Source organism: Orycteropus afer, unplaced genomic scaffold (genome assembly GCF_000298275.1).
Source record: "Orycteropus afer afer isolate SDZICR_OR568_19922 unplaced genomic scaffold, OryAfe1.0 scaffold00096, whole genome shotgun sequence".
Classification (NCBI taxonomy): Eukaryota; Metazoa; Chordata; class Mammalia; order Tubulidentata; family Orycteropodidae; genus Orycteropus; species Orycteropus afer.
This window is the reverse complement of record NW_006921683.1, coordinates 8,561,210-8,581,746: the sequence shown is the minus strand read 5'-3', so window position 1 is coordinate 8,581,746 and position 20,537 is coordinate 8,561,210. Positions and strand designations below refer to the sequence as shown.

The 20,537-nt window shown below is 36.4% G+C and overlaps 1 protein-coding gene across 1 annotated transcript in view; it reads left to right on the top strand.

Annotated features, from left to right (window-relative positions):
- The window catches only part of RGS7 (regulator of G protein signaling 7), a 566,544-nt gene that overhangs the window by 187,610 nt on the left and 358,397 nt on the right, over window positions 1–20,537 (top strand). Inside the window, exon 2 of the mRNA XM_042781200.1 lies at window positions 7,761–7,811. Coding sequence (XP_042637134.1) covers window positions 7,761–7,811 — 51 coding nt within the window. The remainder of the gene's footprint in view (window positions 1–7,760; window positions 7,812–20,537) is intronic.

The following is a 20,537-nucleotide window of genomic DNA, read 5'->3' as shown; positions in this document are numbered from 1 at the left end:
AAAACTGGATATCCATTTGCTGAAAAATGAAACAAGATCTATACCTCACACCATACACAAAAACTAACTCCACATGTATCAAAGACTCAAATATGAAACCTAAACCTATAAAGTTCCTCAAGTGAAACTAGGGGCAAATTTAGGAGCTCTAATATATGGCATAAATAGACTATCAAGCATAACCCAAAAGGCACAAACAGCAGTAGAGAAACTAGATGAATGGGACCTTCTAAAAATTAAATTTTTATGTGCTTCCAAAGACTTCTCCAAAAGAGTCAAAATAGAACCTACAGATTGGGAAAAAAAAATATTTGTCAATGATGTCTGACAAGGGATTTATCTCTAGAATTTATAGAAAACTCCAACACTTCAACAACAAAAAGACAAATAATCCAATTACAAATGGGCAGAAGTCATGAATACACACTTCACCAAAGATAATATTCAGGTGGCCAACAAACATATGAAGTAATGTTCATGATCATTAGCCATTAGAGAGATGCAAATCCAAACAAGACTGAGATACCATCTTGCCCCAGCACTAGTAGCAAAGTTCAACATGACAGAAAATAACAAATGCTGGAGAGGATGCGGAGAGATTGGGACTCTTATACACTGCTGGTGAGACCATAATATGATGCAACCACTGGGGAAAGCAGTATGATGATTCCCTATAAAGTTTTAATTAGAAATAGCATTTGACCCAGCCATGTCATTAGGTATATATCCTAAAGAAGTGAGAGCTATGATAAGAACAGACATATACACACCCGTGTTCATCAGAGCACTATTTGCAATAACCAAAAAATGGAAACTGCCTCGGTGCCCATCAACAGAAGAATGGATAACCAAACTATGGTGCATACACACAATGGAATACTATGCAATCCTAAAGAATAACATAGAATCAGCAAAACACTGCTAAGGTGGGTGAACTTTGAGGACATTATGCTCAGTGAAATAAGTGAATTACAGAAGGACAAGTATTGTATTTGTCTGTTATTCTAAAAAGTCAAGAAAAGGTTTATGCATGGAAGGAAATTTTCTTCGTTGGCTACCAGGGGTGGGCAGGGAGAGGAGGGGACGGAACACTGTTAGATAGGTAGAGACAAGTATTGATTTGGGTTAAGAGAAGGGTAATATACCAAATGTGAGTAGTCAGCACGGTGGCATTGAGGAAGAGGAAGAGTAGAGTGGTGCCTGGGAGGTATAGACAACAAAGATGATCCTTTTGCACAAACAGTCCTGCATTGTCAGTGAAGGCAAACATTGATCTATGAATGGACAGATGGGTGGACAGGCTGAACTATTAGGTATGTCCATGCAGGGGGGAGTGTGCCCAAGACCATGTATAGGGTTAGCAGACAATGTTTCCACAAGGGTATTGGTATGTTCTATAAGAATTCCTGGTATATAGTAAAGCTGACAAGGGGCAAGGTTTTTGTCACTTCTTGGCCACAGCCACCTACCCAGAGGGAGTGAGCAGTTGGACTTGTGGGCTTGGGACCATAGTCACAGGGGACATCAAGCTCAATTGGCATAACATACTACACAAAAACATTATTCCACATCCTACTTTGGTGAGTAGCAACTGGGATCTTAAAAGCTTGCAAGTGTCCATCTAGATGCAATGATGAGTCTCTCCTCATCCAGAGCAAAGAAGAATGAAGAAAACCAAAGAGTCATGGAAACAATTAATCCAAGTGACTGGTACACCATGAGATCCTCTGCCTGTACGACTATGAGACCAGATGAACTAGATGGTGCCCGGGAACCACTGTCAACCATTCACAAGGGGATCTCTGTAGGAGATCTTGGGTAGAGTGGGAGAATAATGTGGAACAAAATCCAAAATCATTGAAAAAAAAAAAAAGAACCAGGTTTGCTGCTGATAGAGCCTGATGGAACCACTGGACTATGGCCCCTATTTGCCCTTTAATTCTGGAATTGAACCCACTAATGTGGCTTCCAGCCAAACAAAAGACAGGCATATGAGCTTAACTTTTACAATAGGTAGATAGACTACTTGGAGAGAACAATCATGGAAGACTAGGCGGGCTGTGTATCCACAGGGAGACAGCTTGGGGGGCATGAGTGTATGGGAGGAAAGGACCCTGGGAAGGAATTAACTATGGGGAGGAAGTGGGAGGGGAGCTGTTGCATTGTGGTAAATTGTAGTCAATGTCATGACACAAAGATTATGTGAATGATGTATGGAAAGTGAATTTGCTCTGTAAACTTCTACCCAAATCACAATAAAAATTTTTAAAAAATAAATTAAAAGTATAGTGAAAGGATACAACCCTGATTCACATCTTTCCTGATATTAAACCATGTGACATTCCCTAGTTCTGTTTGAATAACTGACTCTTGGTTTACATACAGGTTCCGCATGAGAAGATTAAGTGTTCTGGAAATCCTATTCTTCACTATGCTTTGCCTTATTTGTTATGATCCACACAGTCCAATGTCTTTGCATAGTCAATAAAACACTGGTAAACATCTTTCTGGTATTCTCTGCTTTCAGCCAAGGTCCATCTGACATCAGCTGTGATATCCTTCGTTCCATGTGGTCTAACTCTAGCTTGAATTTCTGGTAGTTCCCTGTCAATGTACTACTAAAACCATTTTTTAATTCTTTTCAGCAAAATTTGACTTATCTATGATATCTGTGATTGTTCTAAATATTGGGCTTTCTGCTGGATTACCTTTCTTTGGAATGAGCACAATATGGATCTCTTCCAGTGGTTAGCCAGGTAGCTGTCTTCCAAATTTCTTGGCAATAAACTAGTAAGAGCTTCCATTGTTGCATCCATTTGTTGAAACATCTCAATTTGTATTCCATCAATTCCTGGAGCCTTTTTTTTTTTTTTTTGCCAGTGCCTTCAGTGTAACTTGGACTTTTACCTTCAGTACCACCAATTCTTGATCATATGCTACTTCCTGAAATGGCTGAATGTCCACTAATTATTTTTGTTACAGTGACTCTGTGTATTCCTTCTATCTTCTTTTCATGTTTCCTGCATTGTTGAATATTTTGCCCATAGAATCCTGCAATATTACAACTCGAGGCTTGAATTTTTTCTTCAGTTCTTTCAGCTTGAGAAATGCTGAGCATATTCTTTCCTTTGGGTTTTCTAACTCCAAGTATTTGTAGATTGCATTATATTCTTTACTTTTTTTCTTTGAGCTGCCCTTTGAAATCAGTTCTATGACTTCATAATTTCTTCCATTTGCTTTAGCTATGCTACATGCAAGTGCAAGTTTCATTCTCTTCTGACATCCATTTTGGTCTTTTCTTTCCTTCCTGTTTTTGTTTGTTTGTTTTAAATAAACTTTCACTTTCTTCATGTATGATATCCTTGATGTTATCCTACAACCTCTTTGGAATTCAATCATGAGTGCTCAGTATGTCAAATTTATTCTTGAGATTATCTCTAAATTTAGGTGGGATATAATCAAGGTCATATTTTGGCTTTTAGGGGCTTGTTTTAATTTTTTTCAGCTTCAGCTTGAACTTGCATGTGAACAATTGATGGTGTGTTTCACATTCAGACCCTGATCTTCTGATTAATGATACTGAGCTTTTTTATCATCTCTTTCCACAGATATTGTTGTTGTTGTTAGGTGCCGTGGAGTCGGACCCGACTCATAGCAACCCCTCCTTGGGTTTCCGAGGCAGTATGACTATGGAAGTAGATTGCCCCATCTTCCTTCTGAGGAGTGGCTGGTGGGTTTGAAACTGCCAGCCTTCTGGTTAGCAGTCAAGTTCTTTAGGCACTATGCTACTAGAGCTCCCTTCCACAGATATAGTCGATTTCATTGCTATCTATTTCATTGGACAAGGTCTGTGTTTATCGTTGCTGTTTATGTTGTTTAGAAAAGGTATTTGCAATTAATACTTTGTTGGTCTTTCAAAAGTCTGTCATTCAGTCTCTGACGTCATTTTTATCACCAAGATCATATTTTTCTAACTGCTGTTCCTTTTTTGTTTCCAACCTTTGCAATCCTATCACCAGTAATTATTACACATCTTAGTTGCCTGATTGATCAGTTGCACATTGCAGAAGTTGGTAAAAGCCTTAAATTCATCGTTAGCATTAATGGTTGCTATGTAAATTTGAATAATAGCCATATTAACTTATCTTTCTTGTGGGCATATGGATATTATCCTATCACTGACAGCACATTGTATTTCAAGATCTTGAAATGTTCTTTTTGTCAATGAATGTGATGCCATTCCTCTTCAATTTGTCATTCCTGGAGTGGCAGACCATATGATTGTTCAATTCAAAATGGCCAATATGAGTCCAATTCAGCTCACTAATGCCTAGGATATCAATCTTTATGTGATCCATTACTTTTGTGATGACTTCTAATTTTCCTAGATTATACTTAGCACATTCCACGTTCCAATTATTAATGAATGTTTTTAGCTGTTTTTTTCTCATTTTGAATAGTACCACATTAGCAAATATAAACTTTATTCCATCCATGTCATTAAGGTCAACTGTACTTCGAGAAGAGAGCTCTTCCCCAGTCGTATTTTGAGTGCCTTCCAACCTGAGGATACTCATCTTTGGGCACTATATCAGTGCTCTACTGCTATTTTAGGGTTTTCAGTGGCCAATTTTTTAAAGAAGTAGATCACCAGGTCCTTTTTCATACTCTCTTTTAGTCTGGAAATGTCACTGAAACTTGTCTGTCCATCACGGGTGATACTGCTGGTACTTGAACTATCAATGGCAAAATTTCCACCATCATAGGAACATGCAAGAAATACCCAACCCTAAACTAACTAGTTTCCTGAATTAAAAATATTTTCCGAATTAAACCTCTCTGTATTTATTTCTTCTCAAAAATAAAAGCATTTTCTCTAAAAGCATTTTCTTAGGCATTTTTCACATTGAAAAAAAAAAAATTATAGTTCTTGAACCGTTGTTTTGTTCTCTTCAAAGAAATGGAAAATTTTTAGTCAGTGGTTTCTCACAGACTAAAAATGAACAGGGGCCCAAAGATAGTGCACATTAAATTTGGCTACCTGGAATTCTACATTGATCAAGAATCAGTATGTATGTATGTGAGAGAACTTAGTTCCCATTTTTTAAAAAAAGGGAAACCATGCCTCAATTTGTGTACATGCCTTGCATGGCATAACTTAGAATACAAAGATAATCACAACTCTGAAATACTTGTGCTATTGAGAGTGATTTAACTTACTCCCTTTCGTCCAATGTATTTTATTAAAACTTCCTTAAGAATATGGATGAATCTACCTTCTCAAATGCATTTTAATCAACAGCAGCTCTGCAAGGAACAGGTATAAAAGAAAAAAAAAAGATTACTTTTGATAAATGCATGTAAACTGAAATTGATGTTTGATATGAGTGTTTCTATAACTTTAGAAAATTATTATTAAATTTGGTAATTATGTTTACTTTTTTATTAATGGTAAAAATATATACAACAAAACATATGGCAATAGTTTCTACATATATAATTCAGTAATATTGATTAGATTCTTCACATTGTGCAACCATTCTTACTATCTGTTATGAAATTATTTCACCACCATTAACATAAACTCAATGCCTCCTCAACAAAAAATCCCACTTTTTCCTTCCCTTGCACCCCTGGTAACCACTAATTATTTTTGGTTTCTATGTATTTGTTCACTTCATGTAAATGAATTTGTACAGCATTTATCCTTTTGGAATTCACTTATTTCTTCCCGCATAATATTTTCCAGATCAATTAATGTTGGGGCACACATCAAGTTTTAACCTATTTTAATTCAAGTAGCCAATGTTACAGTGCTATTGTAACTCATTTGCAAGATATCTGAAGTGGGTAGGTAACAACTTTAGCTTGTCTCTAGGAGAGGTTGAAATGGAATCTCAGTTCATATCAGAATTTCACTCATGTAACCATCTGAAGCTGGATAATGAATAAGGAAGACCAAATAACAATTGATGCCTTTGAATTAGGGTGATGATGAAAAATATTGAATACACTTGGATTGCCAGAAGAACAAGTGCATCTGTCTTAGAGGAAGTATAGCCAGACTACTCCTTAGAAGCAAGGATGACAAGACTTCATCTCACATGCTTTGAGCCTTTTATCAAGAAGGACCAGTCCATGGAGGAGGACATCATGCTTGGAAAAGAAAAGGGTCAGTGAAAAAGAGGAAAACCCTCAACAAAATGGATTGGTATGAGTGGCTGCAACAATGAACTCAAAGACAGCAATATTCATGAAGAGGCACAGGATTGGGCAGTGTTTTGTTCTGTTGTATGTAGGGTCACTATGAATCAGAACTGACATGATAGCACCTAACACAACTACATCCATGGCTGAATTTAATATGTATATATAACTACATAAACACCTATTTCATTCTTGTGCTATTTTATGCAATAACGAATTATACTAAAAACAAATTTAAATAGAAGTGAACATCTCAAGCACATCAGCTCCTCTTCCTGAATCTTCCATTTCTGCTCATATTTTTACCATTTATTTATCCATACTCCTGGGCTGCAAACTGAATTCTAATTTGATTGCTCCTACTCCCCACATCCATACATAATTAGTCACAGAGCTCTGAAACAAGACTCTAATTTTGTTTAGATTTGTTTGTACAGTGAACTAGTTAAGAACCTTAGCCCTTCAGTCCTGGTTCACAACCACTTTCTTCTTGTAAGCCTAAGGCCTGCCACATAATTTCAGTCAAACTCCTTAAACTGGCTTTGAAAATGCCATTTTTACGTTCAGAAACATTGTGTTTCTCTTTTCCTGTCTTTAAAAACAGTATGATAGCCTGATTCATTGGTTTTAAACAAATAAACGGTTGTAACGCCATTTTACTAACACTACAATAACAGACTGCACAGATCCTAGTACTACTCTAAAGAGGGTCTCTAAGGACTGAGTGTCTTGAACATAATGAAAAAATAATTGAGTCAAAGGAATAGCACAATAAATACAACTAGGCTTGAAATATTCCAGAGTATTCAAAGAACAACAGCACATTTGGCTTGGCTTGAAAGTAGATGTAAGAATTACATGGGGACTATCAGAAATGAGACTAAGATCATATTATAAAGCATTCCAAAAAAACAAGCCAAACTCACTGCCGTCGAGTTGATTATGACTCATAGTGACCCATCCTTGGGTTTCTGAGGTGGTATCACTATGGAAGTCGATTGCCCAAACTTCCTTCCAGTGAGTGCCTGGTGGACAATAGTTATACTAAAAAGTGTTCCTCAAACAGAAGGAACTCAATCATATGTATTCAATAAATGAATGAATGAATGATTTTATCTACTACTCACCAAAACTCCAAACCCACTGTCATCGAGTCAATTCTGACTCATCACGACCCCCATTGTGTTTCCAAGGCTGTAATTACTGCCCCATTTTTCTTCCATGGAGTGGCTGGTGGACTCGAACCACCAGCCTTTTGCTTAGCAGCCAAATGCTTTAACCATTACACCACCAGAGCTCCTTCATGTACTACTAGTATATTAAATCTTTATTTGTGTTTAAATATTTTGTATTTAATAATTTATGAATTTGCACCATGGCTCACTGAAGAAAAATGTGTGCTTGCATTCTGTTTTCTATACTCTTTATGGTGTTTAACCCATTAATGTGACAAATAAAAATGTTCCTACTAATATATCCCAAAATTCAAGAGTTCCCAAAGTTAACATATACAAACAAAGTGTTCATTCTCTTTGTGTTTTTTCTTTTTCTAGGGTCAGACATTGTTCAGTGGTTAATAAAGAACTTAACTATTGAAGATCCAGGTAAACACATAATTTTCCCATTGATTATTATTTTTCTAGAAAAGTATAATTAAATTTGAACTATGAATTTTAGCATTTACAAAGATTTTGTAGTAGTCAACATATATTTAATGAAAATTTAGTATATTTTACATACTATATTATGTATTTAGTATATGTTATGTTTGGACAAAGGCAAAAGCCAAGGAAAGTTCTACTGTGTAGATGAATCCTGAGTGTCTTGAACATAATGAAAAGATCATTGAGTCAAAGGAATAGTACAATAAAGACACCTATGCTTGAAATATCTCAGAGTGTTCCAATCTACTGATCTTTGAATATATTGAGTATATTTTATATGTTGTTGTTGTTGTTATGTGCCATTGAGTCAGACCCGACTTACAGTGACCCCTCCTTGGGTTTCCGAGGCGGTATCATTACAAAAATAGATTGCCCAACCTTCCTTCCGAGGAGTGTCTGGTGGGTTTGAATTGCCAGCCTTCTGGTTAGCAGTCAAGTGCCTTAGGCACTATGGTACCAGAGCTCCTATATTTTATATACTATATTGTATGTTTTAATGTTTCATATATTTCAATAGTGTTCTACTGTAAAATTTGATTCAGACAATTGACAGTTTTTAGAATGGGTAAGCTGAATACATATGCATAAATATTTATACATGTAATTCATAGAAAATTATTATGAAATAATGAAATTTCCTTTCATAAGACACAAAAATAAATCTTGTTAGTTTTTAATTTTGCCTTTCTTTTCTATGAGGTTTGAAAACAGTATTTTATTTGTAATTTAAATTTTTTATTATTATTTTTACCATGCCTGTATGCTGTATATATATATTTTTAATGCTCTTGTTTAAGGCCTGGGCACATTCACTGTAATAGGCATTATGTCTACTCTACAGCAGTAAAATCAATTCCAGAGTTTGGGAACAATTTCGACCAGCTAATATTTTGCACTGTGTAGAACAGATCTGTACACATGTGAGGCAATGAGTGACTTTCTAAAAGTATTATGCAAAAGTTTTCTATGTGCCAAATAACTCAACCACTGAGATGAAATTAAGATGTATATTATTTAGAGAAGATGCTGAGAAATCAAGAAGAGTCCTATGAAAAACGAGTATTGCATTGCCTTTCAGTGGCCTGCCAGAGGAATACATTAAACTATACAGCATAGCATCACTCGAATCAGAGATGAATTTGGCAGGGCCTTTACTCCTACCTCTGGCCACCACCACCCTACAATGATTTCAAAATAATGGCTTATGGAGATGCAAAAGTTTCTATTTTCATTTTGAGCTACTATACAAAGCCATGCCATGAAAAAATACAGCTCTAACTCTGTACACAAATGTCTATATACATACTCTGTTCACTTGGTACATGAGCTTTTGAAATACTTATCCTAGCAGATTAGACAAGATTAAAACAATTAGTAAAGATGAAGCAGCTATTCTGGCACCACATAATTACCATTATAATAAGTTTAGGATTCAATCGACCTGAAGGGCATGCCTGACGTTTATGAACTGTACCATCAAAAAGATCATCCTAATGTTAAAAATCAAATTGGCACAATCATTGAGAACCAGGGAATGACTGATTTGCAAAGAATATTGTAGTTTAAAGGGTAACATGTATTCAAAAGAGTAAATTTCTTTTTAGTAAGTTTAAGACTGAAGATGGACTTCAGGAATAGAGAAGCAAGAAAAAGATTTACAGATAAAATAAGCTAGTAAGAAATAATCAAAGGGACATTTATTGGTTCAGTGGAGAAATCTCAACTTCTATACAGGAAACTGAGATTTGAATCCTCGACCAATGCAACCCATGTGTAGCCACCACCCATTTGTCAGTTGAAACTTGTGCGTTGCTAGGATGCTAAATAGGTATCAGCAAAGCTTCCAGACTAAGACAGACTAGGAAAGAAGGCATAGTTATCTGCTTTCAAAAATGAGCCAGGGAAAACCATATGGATCACAGTGGCCTGATCTGCAGCTGATCATGGTAGTGGTACAAGACCCTGTAGCATTTTGTTGAGTTGTGCATTGGGTCACGATGAGTTGGGGGCCTACTGGATGGTAGCTAACAGTGACAACAAAGAAACAATCATTATATATAATTTATACATGAGATCATTTTAGCTATGATATATATGAAAAACTGATTTTACTTGTTTGAGCAACACTCATTAGAAGAGAATGAAGAGCTAAAGCCAATCATGTCCAGGTTAGAAGGGAAATATGCATTATTGGTACTTAGGGAAACCTGAAAAATTAGTTTTTCATTTGTTGTTTTGCTTGAATTTACCCTCTGCAGAGTATAAGCTCTGTATTAGGTTTTCAATAGAGTAAAAGAAGCATTATTGATTGTTCTGAAGATAAAAGAAATTATGAACACAGAAAATGAATCAATCTGATAGCCATACTGATCCCAATTTAGTATGATCAACAACATAAATGATATTATGAAAATTACTTGGATAGCTACATATATGTAATTAAAATACCATTTTTGGAACTATTTATGAAGAAAGAATAAGTAGTTATAATTTAACTCCCTCAACTCCCTGAAGAGATTTAAAAATGAGAGAAAAATCCATGCCTGGCTTCCTTTGCTGTATCAAATAAGTTGTCATTTGAAGACCTCTAGGGATCATTTGAAGTTCTGGATGTCAGTCATATGTTGAAAGAGGGTTTTCATGGAAATTGGAAGTGCCTGGGTAAAAGAGCAGGTTCTGATGGCCTATTTGGGGGACAGAAGAAGAGAGTTACAGTCTTTCAAGATCTCATCAAAGACTGATAAATCCATGTTACTTGTACTTTTAGTGTCCAGTATTTTATAACTGAACATTTAATACCTTTTCATTTCTATTACAGCAATTTAGGGCATATTTTTTCTGAATATTTTACTAGAGATTTTAGATGGGTAGTGGAGGAAGAGCCTCAAAGAGATAGATTGACACAGAGGCTGCAAGACTGTGCTCAGGCATAGCAACAATTTTAAGGATGGTGTAGGACTGGGCAGTGTTTCATTCTGTTGTATATGGAGTTGCTATGAATTGGAATCATGTCAATGACACATGACAACAACAACAATAAATATGGGTACATTATATTATTCTTTTTTTAAAAAACAAAAAAAAGCTATATTTGACCTTTATCTGGAATTTATGATTTTTTTAAAAGTTAGCATTGCACATGATTCCTCCTCACATGTCAATATAATATATGCACAGGAACAGTCTAAATTATTTGTTTTCTTCTACTTTTTGAGTCTTTTCATGGTATATATTTTTTAAGTAAAAATTCATTTCTACATTGTCCTTAATTATTTCATTAAATTTAACAAATATCTGAAATCTTTGAGGAATGCCCTGCAAATACAATGGTGAGCATTTGCTCCTTGAATGACTTGACTATCATTAGCTTCCAGAATATCACACTATCTTGGCTGTCCTTCTCTTTCACTGACCACTCAATCTCAGTCTTCTGTGATAGCTCTGTACTTTCTAGCTGATCTATAAATGCCTCAGGTCTCTGTCTTGGCTGCTCTTCCTTTCTCCATCTGCACACCATTGCTAAGTGACATATACTGTTGTTGTTGTTGTTATATGCTGTTGAGTTGGACCCGACTCATAGCAACCCCTCCTTGGGTTTCTGAGGCAGTATCATTATGGAAGTAGATTGCCTCATCTTCCTTCCGAGGAGTGGCTGGTGGGTTTGAACCGCCAGCCTTCTGGTTAGCAGTCAAGTGCCTTAGGCACTATGCTACCAGAACTCCCGGCATATACTGAGGACTCCCAAATTCATAGCTTCTGTGTAGGCCATCCATGGTGCTCCATATTTGTCTATCAAATGTCTACTTGACTTCTTTTCTGAGAGGTCAAACTCAACCTAAATAGAACCCTTGATTTCCACACCTCTCAGTCTTGCTCCTTTATATCTTCCCTAGCTCATTTATGATGTGGCGTCATCTATCCAAGAGCATAGTGTGTCTTCCCATTTATTCAAATTTGCAGTGGTCTTTCAGGAGTGTTTTAATGTTTTCTTCATAAGTTTATGCACAATTCTTATTTATTTTAGTTATTTTATTTTGTGATATTGTATATGGATGTACTTTTCCATCTTATCATTTAACTGGTTATTATATATATTATAGATTATATAAGTTATTTTTTATAATTTATATTCCATTGTGCATGGAGTCACCATGAATTGAGAGCTGATTCAATGGTAGCTAACAACAACATAACTTTTTTAACTACTGCTGAGTGTTCATACAAGAAGCACTGGTGGCGCATCGGTTAAACCATTCAGCTGCTAACCAAAAGGTCGTCAGTTTGAACCCACCACAGCTACTCTGTGGGAGAAAGATGAGGCTCTCTGCTACCATAAAGATTTATAGCATTGGAAACCCTACAGGGAAATTCTACTCAGTACTATAACGTCACTGAGTCAGAATCAATTCAGCAGCAGTGGTTTTGGTTTTTTGGTTTACAGTGTTCATACATCAAGGGCTGTGTTGTCAGACAGAAGGCTGATCTGGGCTGTTTGTTCATAGTGATGTAGACCAAGAATCATCACTGTGTATATGAGGTGAGAAGTGAGAAGTGGAGTATAAAGTCAAGTTCCCTCCACAAGAATACTGCTTGCTGAATGATAGGAGAATTTCCTCTCAGGGTATCTGAGAGAGGTAGCCTAGACAGCAAGTGGTCCCTTAAAGTTCAAACAGCCAAACAGCACTAAAGGATGATGATGGGAATAGGACACCTGCTGTATTATATTGTGGTAAGACATGTATTGCAGGACCTTTTGACTGATTTTTCATTTTTTCATCTTTCAATACCTTCACATATATCAACAAACATTTTGGTATTAGAAAGAATGCTGTGATCACAAAAAAACTTGAGAATTGCTGCATTATAGTATATTGTTGTTATGTGCCGTCGAGTCGGACCCGACTCATAGCGACCCCTCCTTGGGTTTCTGAGGCAGTATTACTATGGAAGTAGATTGCCCAACCTTCATTTATATACAATATTATACAATAAAAATATAAAACCATATATATAATATATTTTATAACCATATATATAACATGTATATGGTTATATATAGGAACTCTGGTAGCATAGTGCCTAATGCACTTGACTGCTAACCACAAGGTTGATGATTCAAACCCACCAGCCACACCTTGGAAGGACGGTTGGGTAATCTACTTCCATAGAGATACCACTTCGAAAACCCAAGGGGGGTTTGCTGTGAGTTGGAGATGATTCGACGGCACACAATAACAACAGCAACATGGTTATATGTATTATACATATATATATAAAATATTTATTTTTATATATTGTTACTTTGCTAAATTATTATTTTTGTTACTATTTTTTACTAATTTATTTGAAAGTTTTGCCACAGTTTTTCAGAATTATATGTAGTTGTTCAATTCCTGAGTCCTTGCATATCTGACAATATCTTTTGTTGCCTCTGTGTATTTTTTTTCATTTTTTTCACATATGTATAAATCAGTTTGTTTTTATTTCCCCCTTCACCCTTTATGTCTATAGTATCTTTTCTTTCTTTGAATTTCAAAACTATAAGCAGGGGCCATTTCTAGGAGTTTATCTTTTCTATTATTTTTGTGTATTTATAATATCTGGTGAATCATTCAAGTCTATTGATACAAGTTTTCTTCAGTTGAAGAGATTTTTTTTTTCCTTCTTGTTTTATTATTTAGGTCTCATTTTCTTTGTTTCTAAAGTATATGTAATAATAATGCCTACTACCCAGTGCTTTCCTAAGGATTATTAGTATATAATACATAGAAACTAGTTATTACCACATCTATTGGAGCTGTGGTTGTGGAGTGGTTAAAGTGATGGGCTGCTAACCCAAAGGTCAGCAGTTCAAACCCATTAGTGGCTCTGTGGCAATCTGCTTCCACAAAGCAGATTTAGAAACCCTATAGACAGTTCTGTGTCCTATAGGGTTGCCAAGAGTCAGAATTGACTCAACAGCAATAAGTTAGCACATCTATTACATAATAGTTGATCAGAGAATACTAGCAATTGTAGGCATTTTTGGATTTTTATTTTGTTGTCATATCTAATTATTTAGCTGTTTTTTCTTTATGTTAGTTTATTCTTTTGAAACATTTATTTATTTGTTTTACTCCTTTCTATACTCTAACAAGGAGCTCTGGTAGTGTAGTGCCTAAGGCACTTGACTGCCAACCAGAAGGCTGGCGTTTTAAACCCACCAGCCACTCCTTGAAAGGAAGGTTGGGCAATCTACTTCTGTAGAGATACTGCCTCAGAAACCCAAGGAAGGGTCGCTGTGAGTTGGATCTGAATCGATAGCACATAACAACAACACACTCTAACGATCATTCTCTTCTTTTTCATTCTTTTGTTAGCTTTGTTCCCCTCTTTCTCCATGCTAGGTAAATTTATTAAGTGTGTACACTATAGCAGTCATTCTAATTTTCTGCATTGGCAATTCAGCTCTTTCTTGCTGCAAATGAAAAATAAATCTATTATTTAAATTTTAAGTTTTCGTCATATTTCTTATTTTCTCCTGTTACTTGTTTCTACCCTCACTTTAGCAAGTTCTCTTCTAATCATAGTGGGTTGTCTTATTAAGTCATCCTTTTTCTCATATTTTATTACATCTAAGTCATTTACTTTTAATATTTTAATTGATGTGGCAGATACTGTTATAGATTTACTTTATTTGATTGTATGTCTTAAAATTGTTTGTGGGTTAGTTTTTGTGAATTCCCCCCCGTTTACTTCTCAAACCTGAAGTGTTCTGTATAGAACTAATGTTTGGTTATTCATGGGGTGTATGGATTTTCTCTTTACAGCTGGAACTGGAGTGCTGGGTAATATAAATTCACATTCACAGGTTAGTTCTTTGACAGACTGAGTATAGTGGGGAGTGAGCAGGAGCTATGAATGATCCCAGCCTCAGGACTTCATCATGGTGCCATATTGTCTCTTCGTGTGGTGAGATTGTTTTGCTTCAAGTTTTCATCCCTTATTCAGCTTTGCCAACTGCCCAATTGTCTGCAAGGTGTGGCTATGCCTGATTCCTGTGGCATTTGCTTTCTACACTTCCAGTTTTCCTTTTGGTGCAGCCCCACTCCAGCTGCTTTCGAGTGCTTTTGATATTCTGCCATTAAGAGGATCCGAAAAGTGTGCTCCCTTCTCCCTTATGAATTACACTTATTTTGGAAGTTTTATTAATGATCAGCTAGAATCTTCTGTGCATAATATCATAGTACCCTTTCAGGAGGGCAACGTGGCCCTGTATGTAGCATATTGGTGAGATTTTTTGGGGGTATGTGCTTTAACACCCTTTCCTAAGTTTTAGTGCTGATGTATGTATCTCTTTGTGTGATTTTTTGTGTGTGTGTGCAAGGTTGATAGTTAAAAACCTTGCTTATGTTTTTTATCTTGCCAGAAATAGTTATTTGTATTACTATCTCTCATCTATACCACTAAAAATCTAGAATTTTTACTTGTATCTGTGTGTTTATGTGTGTGTATGTGTGTATTGATTTGCACAGGGAAAGTGCAGAATAAATTATATTAATTTTTAAGTTAGAACTTAGCTGACACATTAACTAAAACAGCTATCTTGATTTTGTAGAGGGAAAAGTTGATACACCACTGTTCTATAGGGGCACGGGTTGGGAGGAAGAATCTGGTCCTTGAAGAATATCCATCCACATTGATATTCATTGAGAAGCATGTTGCCCACTAATGAAGACTTTTTTTTTCTAGGAAGTTGATTCCATATAGTTACTTGTTCCCATTGGAAGGGCCCCTTTTTGTCTTTTGACACTCTGCTTCTGTCAGGCTCACTTTGGGGAAACAGAAGTGATCTGTTCCTTCTCCCCAAACTAGAGGCATGTACTGTGCTGGCCTAAGGCCCTATGTTACTTTTTTGTTGCATGAGGACAATTCTGCTGCTTTCTTACTAATCTGAGTTACGGGATTCTCTGAGGCTGCCCAGCATGCTTTCTACCTGGACAAATACTACAGTCATTCCTGCAGTGTGATCCATTATAGGTCTCCACATGGGAAGCAAGTGTTAGGTACTTTCAACTCTCTTACTTCAGTAATTTTGCTGTTTTCTCGATTGCCTGAAATATTATTCTATCATGTGATTTAGCTTTACTGTGTAACAAACCACCCCAAAACTTTGTGGCTTGAAGTAAGCAATTTTATTTAGCTCATGATTCTGTGGATCAGATAGTCAACTCTTCTGGCCCGGGCTTGCTTGTCTGATTTCTACTGATGTGTTAGTAGCTGGTGGGGAGAGTGATCTAGAATTTCTGGCACATCTGGTACTTGTAGGCTGTCAGTAAGGTGCCTGCCATTCTCTCTTTCATAAGCCTGCTATCACTAGCTTCTTAGAATTGTGTTTTCAGTGTTCCAACCACAATACAAGCTTCTACTTTTGTCACTGGTACTACTCTCTCACTCACCACAGTAAGTACCATGGTCAAGTCAAGAATCAGTGTAGACAGGGACTGTCCAAGGGTCTGGATGCAGCGAAATCTGAACAATTCAGGGCTATTACTTGAACAAGCTTCTATATCTATAATTCCTCTGCCTTTCTGCCACTCTATTACACATCCTGCTATCTTTCAGTTTGGATTTGCAAATGTCATCTTCCAGAAATGGTTAATTTTCTTAGTAAAATGCTTTATATCTAGTATCATACCATATTACTCATAGGTAGTATTTTAAGTAAATTTATCAAAATGTAAAGCCTCAGTGAAGTCTGCAACTAATAAGAATTATTAGGAAACATCAGTAACTCTTTGATGTCAGTCTGCTCATTTGTGACCCCTGCTGTCTCTTACAAGAAAGGCCATCCTTGGAGTGATACTGACCAAATTAAGGTATACCTTAAGACCTTCAGAGTTATTGGTGGCTAGAATTTGAAACAAGTTTTACTGTGACCCCTAAATATGTAGGAACATTATGTATTTCTGTATTCCCTGAGTGACACTCTGCTTGTTCCACCCTTCTCTTCTTCATAAGCTCATGCCTCTTAATTAACAAGCATTCCTTGAGAGGTATACTCGCACCGGAGATGAGTCATAGATTTTGGAGAGAGATTTGACTTAAATCATGATTCAAATACTTGCTGACTATAGAGCATGGCTACTTCTGTAGTGATACTGCCTCGGAAACCCAAGGAAGGGTTGCTATGAGTCGAGTCCCGCTCGAGGGCACATAACAACAACAACAACATAGGGCATGGAGCAAGTTACTTAATTTCTCTGCCTTTTTTTTTCTCTTCTTTCATTAAATGCTTTAGTATTGTGTTTTATAAAGCTTAAATGAATCAAAATGCAAGTGTTCCAGACTCTTGATTTTTTTTTAATGGGTTAGATTCTTTTGTTAAAAAAAAAAAAATACTATTGCGATTTGAGTAAAAGTTTACAGAGCAAATTCAGTTTCCATACACTATTTCATATACCTATTGTTTCGTGACATTGACTGAAATTCCCCACAATACTACAGCTGTCTTCCCACTTCCTTCCCCTAGTTACCTCTTCCTTATGTTCTTCCCTCCCATGCACTTCCACCACCACCACCACCACCACCACCACCACCACCACCACCACCACCAGCTATCTCCCTGTTCCAACACGGCTCTTCTGTTCTTCCATAACTGATCACTCCAAGGAGTATATCTACCTAATGTAAATGTTCACCCCATATGCTTCTCTATTGTTTGGGTGGAAGCCACAGGACTGAATTCAGTTCCAGACCTGATGAGTAACTAAGTGCCATAGTCTCAGCATTGTCACCAGGCTCTATCAGACTAGTAAACCTGGACATTTTTTATTTTAAATTTTTACTGTGATTTGGGTGAAAGTTTACAGAGCAAATTCATTTTCCATATGATTCATTCACATTTTGTCTCATGACATTGACTGCAATTTCCCACAATGTAACAGCTCTCTTCCCACTTCTTCCTCGTGGTTGCCTCTTCCCTGTATTCTTCCCTCCTATGCACTCCTGACTCCCAGCTATTTCTCTGTGCAAACACAGCCCTTCTGTTCTCCCATGATTGATCACTCCAAGTAGAGTATCTACCTGATATAAATGTATGGCCTATATGCCTGTCTTTTGTTTGGCTGGAAACCACAGGGGGGGGTTCAATTCCAGACCTGAAGGGTGGTTAGGGACCATAGTCTCAGGGATACCAACAGACTCTATCAGACCAGCAAAACTGGTCCCTTTTTTTCTTTTTATGATTTTGTGTTTTGTTCCATATTGTTCTACCACTCTAACCAGGATCTCCTGCACCAACCCCACTTTGAGTGGTTGACAGTGGTAACCAGGCACTATCTAGTTCTCCTGGTCTCATGGTCATGTAGGCTGAGGATCTCATGGTCCCTTGCACTAATTGTTTCCATGTGTCTTTGGTTTTCTTCATTCTTCTTTGCTCTCAACAAGGAGATGCATTGTTCAATCTAGATGGCTGCTTGCAAGCTTTTAAGACCTCAGTCACTACTCACCAAAGTAGCATGTAGCATAATGTTTTTGTGTAATATGTTGTGCCAGTTGGAGCTTGAGTCTCCTGTGACCATGGTCCAGAGCCCACACATAAGCTACTTGCTCCCTCAGGGTAGCTGGCTGTGGCCAAGAAGCCACCGCCACCTTACCCCCTGTCAACTCTACTATACGCCTGGACATTCTTACAGCACATCATATACATGTAGAAATATTGTCTGCCAACCCTACATTTGGTCATGGGCACACTCCCCCCTGAGTAGATATACCTGATCATGCAGCCATAGATCCACCCATCTATCCACAGATCAATGCTTACCATCATTGACAACACAGTACTGTACATGCAAAAGGGCTCATCTTTATTGTCAATACCTCCAGTATACCTCTCTTATATCCTTGTTAAGCTCTGAATATTTGAATCACATTTAATTGAATTAAATTCTTTTAGAAAATGTGTGCAGTTTTTACACTAGCCTTCAAAGACGACCTATTCCATTATAGAAGGTAGAAGCGTACACTCTATAATTCAGTCCACATTGGCTGTCCTTTATCATGAACTACCAGAATATTTACATTTGACACCATTCAAATTATTGTGTAATTACATTATCTTTTATTTTATATTTCACATATGTCTTGTCTTTAAGTTGAATCTAAGCAGCTTAATGACAGAAGACCCATATCCTCTCCAACTATTAAGGGAAGTTTCAAGAGTAATAGATTCTTAATAATTACTTGATTTTACCCTATGGTAATTTATTGAAGTGGCATCAATTTTGTAGAAAACTGTGAATCATTTTATGCTCTCCAAAAATGATGGAAAAGAGTGAGAAGAAAAAAAAAAATATATTGTTTTTCATCTAGACTAAACCCAGTACAACCAAAATGCCATAAAATGCAGATAGAAAAATAAAATTTAGGATAAGTGTGAATTTCATCAGCATAAAAATTTAATTTTGAAATAGTTGTACAATCTTTTCCTCTTCATATAAAAGCAAGGAGTGAAATTTGAGATTCAGACAAGCCAATGACACGTTTTGCCTGCACATCATCAAACAACTGGATTGAATCATTTAATTGTCACAGAATTAATTATATAAATCTATTATGTACATCACTAAATACAATCTGTTATCTTCGTCTGTAAACTGACACAAAGTCCTCTGAAGAAAGTGATCTAAATTCTGTTAATGAATTTAATAAAATTCCATTACAGATTGCCTTTGTGTACCGTGCATTTGGTTCAACAGCTAGAGAAATCACAGCCTTAGAAGCTTAGGGATGTATCAGAACCAAAATAGTATATATTGTCTCTGTTATTCTTGATGATGTTTTGTACTTGTGAATCATTTTATGCTTTTTCAAATCATTTTCCTTAAATTATTTTATTTGATCTTCACAACAATATTGTGAAGTAACCAGGTCTGCTATTTTCACCATTTTGCAATTGGAAAATCACCTGAAAGAAACTATTCAAGTCCCAAAGTTACACAAAACCCTGTTCAAAGAAGTAGAGCCCAGGTCTCCCAAATGTACATTGTGTGTTCATTCATTTTTGAAAAATGATTCCAGACCTGTATTCTATTTTTACATAGACTGTTAGTACCATAAGAGGGACATAGGCTCATCTGATAGGGTAGCATTTTACATAATGTCTTTTGGAATAAAGACATTTCTTTTCTTGTCTTCTCTCTATATTTAACATTGTATGTTGAGCATACCCTATTCTTAGAGCCATTTCTTAAATTTTTCAACCCATAAGTATTATAGATAATTTTTTTAAAAAAAAGGATATTTTCTGTATGTTCTTCAAATGATTTTAAACAGAAATCATGCTTGGATGGAAGGAGAATAAACCAAACCAAATAAAACTCACTGCCACTGAGTCAATTCCAACTCAGCAACACCCACTGAGTTTCCAAGACTGGAAATCTTTACGGAGGTAGGTCACCCCATTCTTCCTTCCATGGAGCAGTTGGTGGGTTTGAACCACTGAACTTCTGGTTGAATAGAAGCATTTAAAACACCCTTGCACAAAATTTAGGGTCAAATTTAAGGGCCCTAATATATGGCATAAATAGACTATCAAGCATAATTCAAAATGCACAGACAGCAGAAGAGAAACCAGATGATTGGGACCTTCTAAAAATTAAATTTTTATGTGCTTCCAAAGACTTC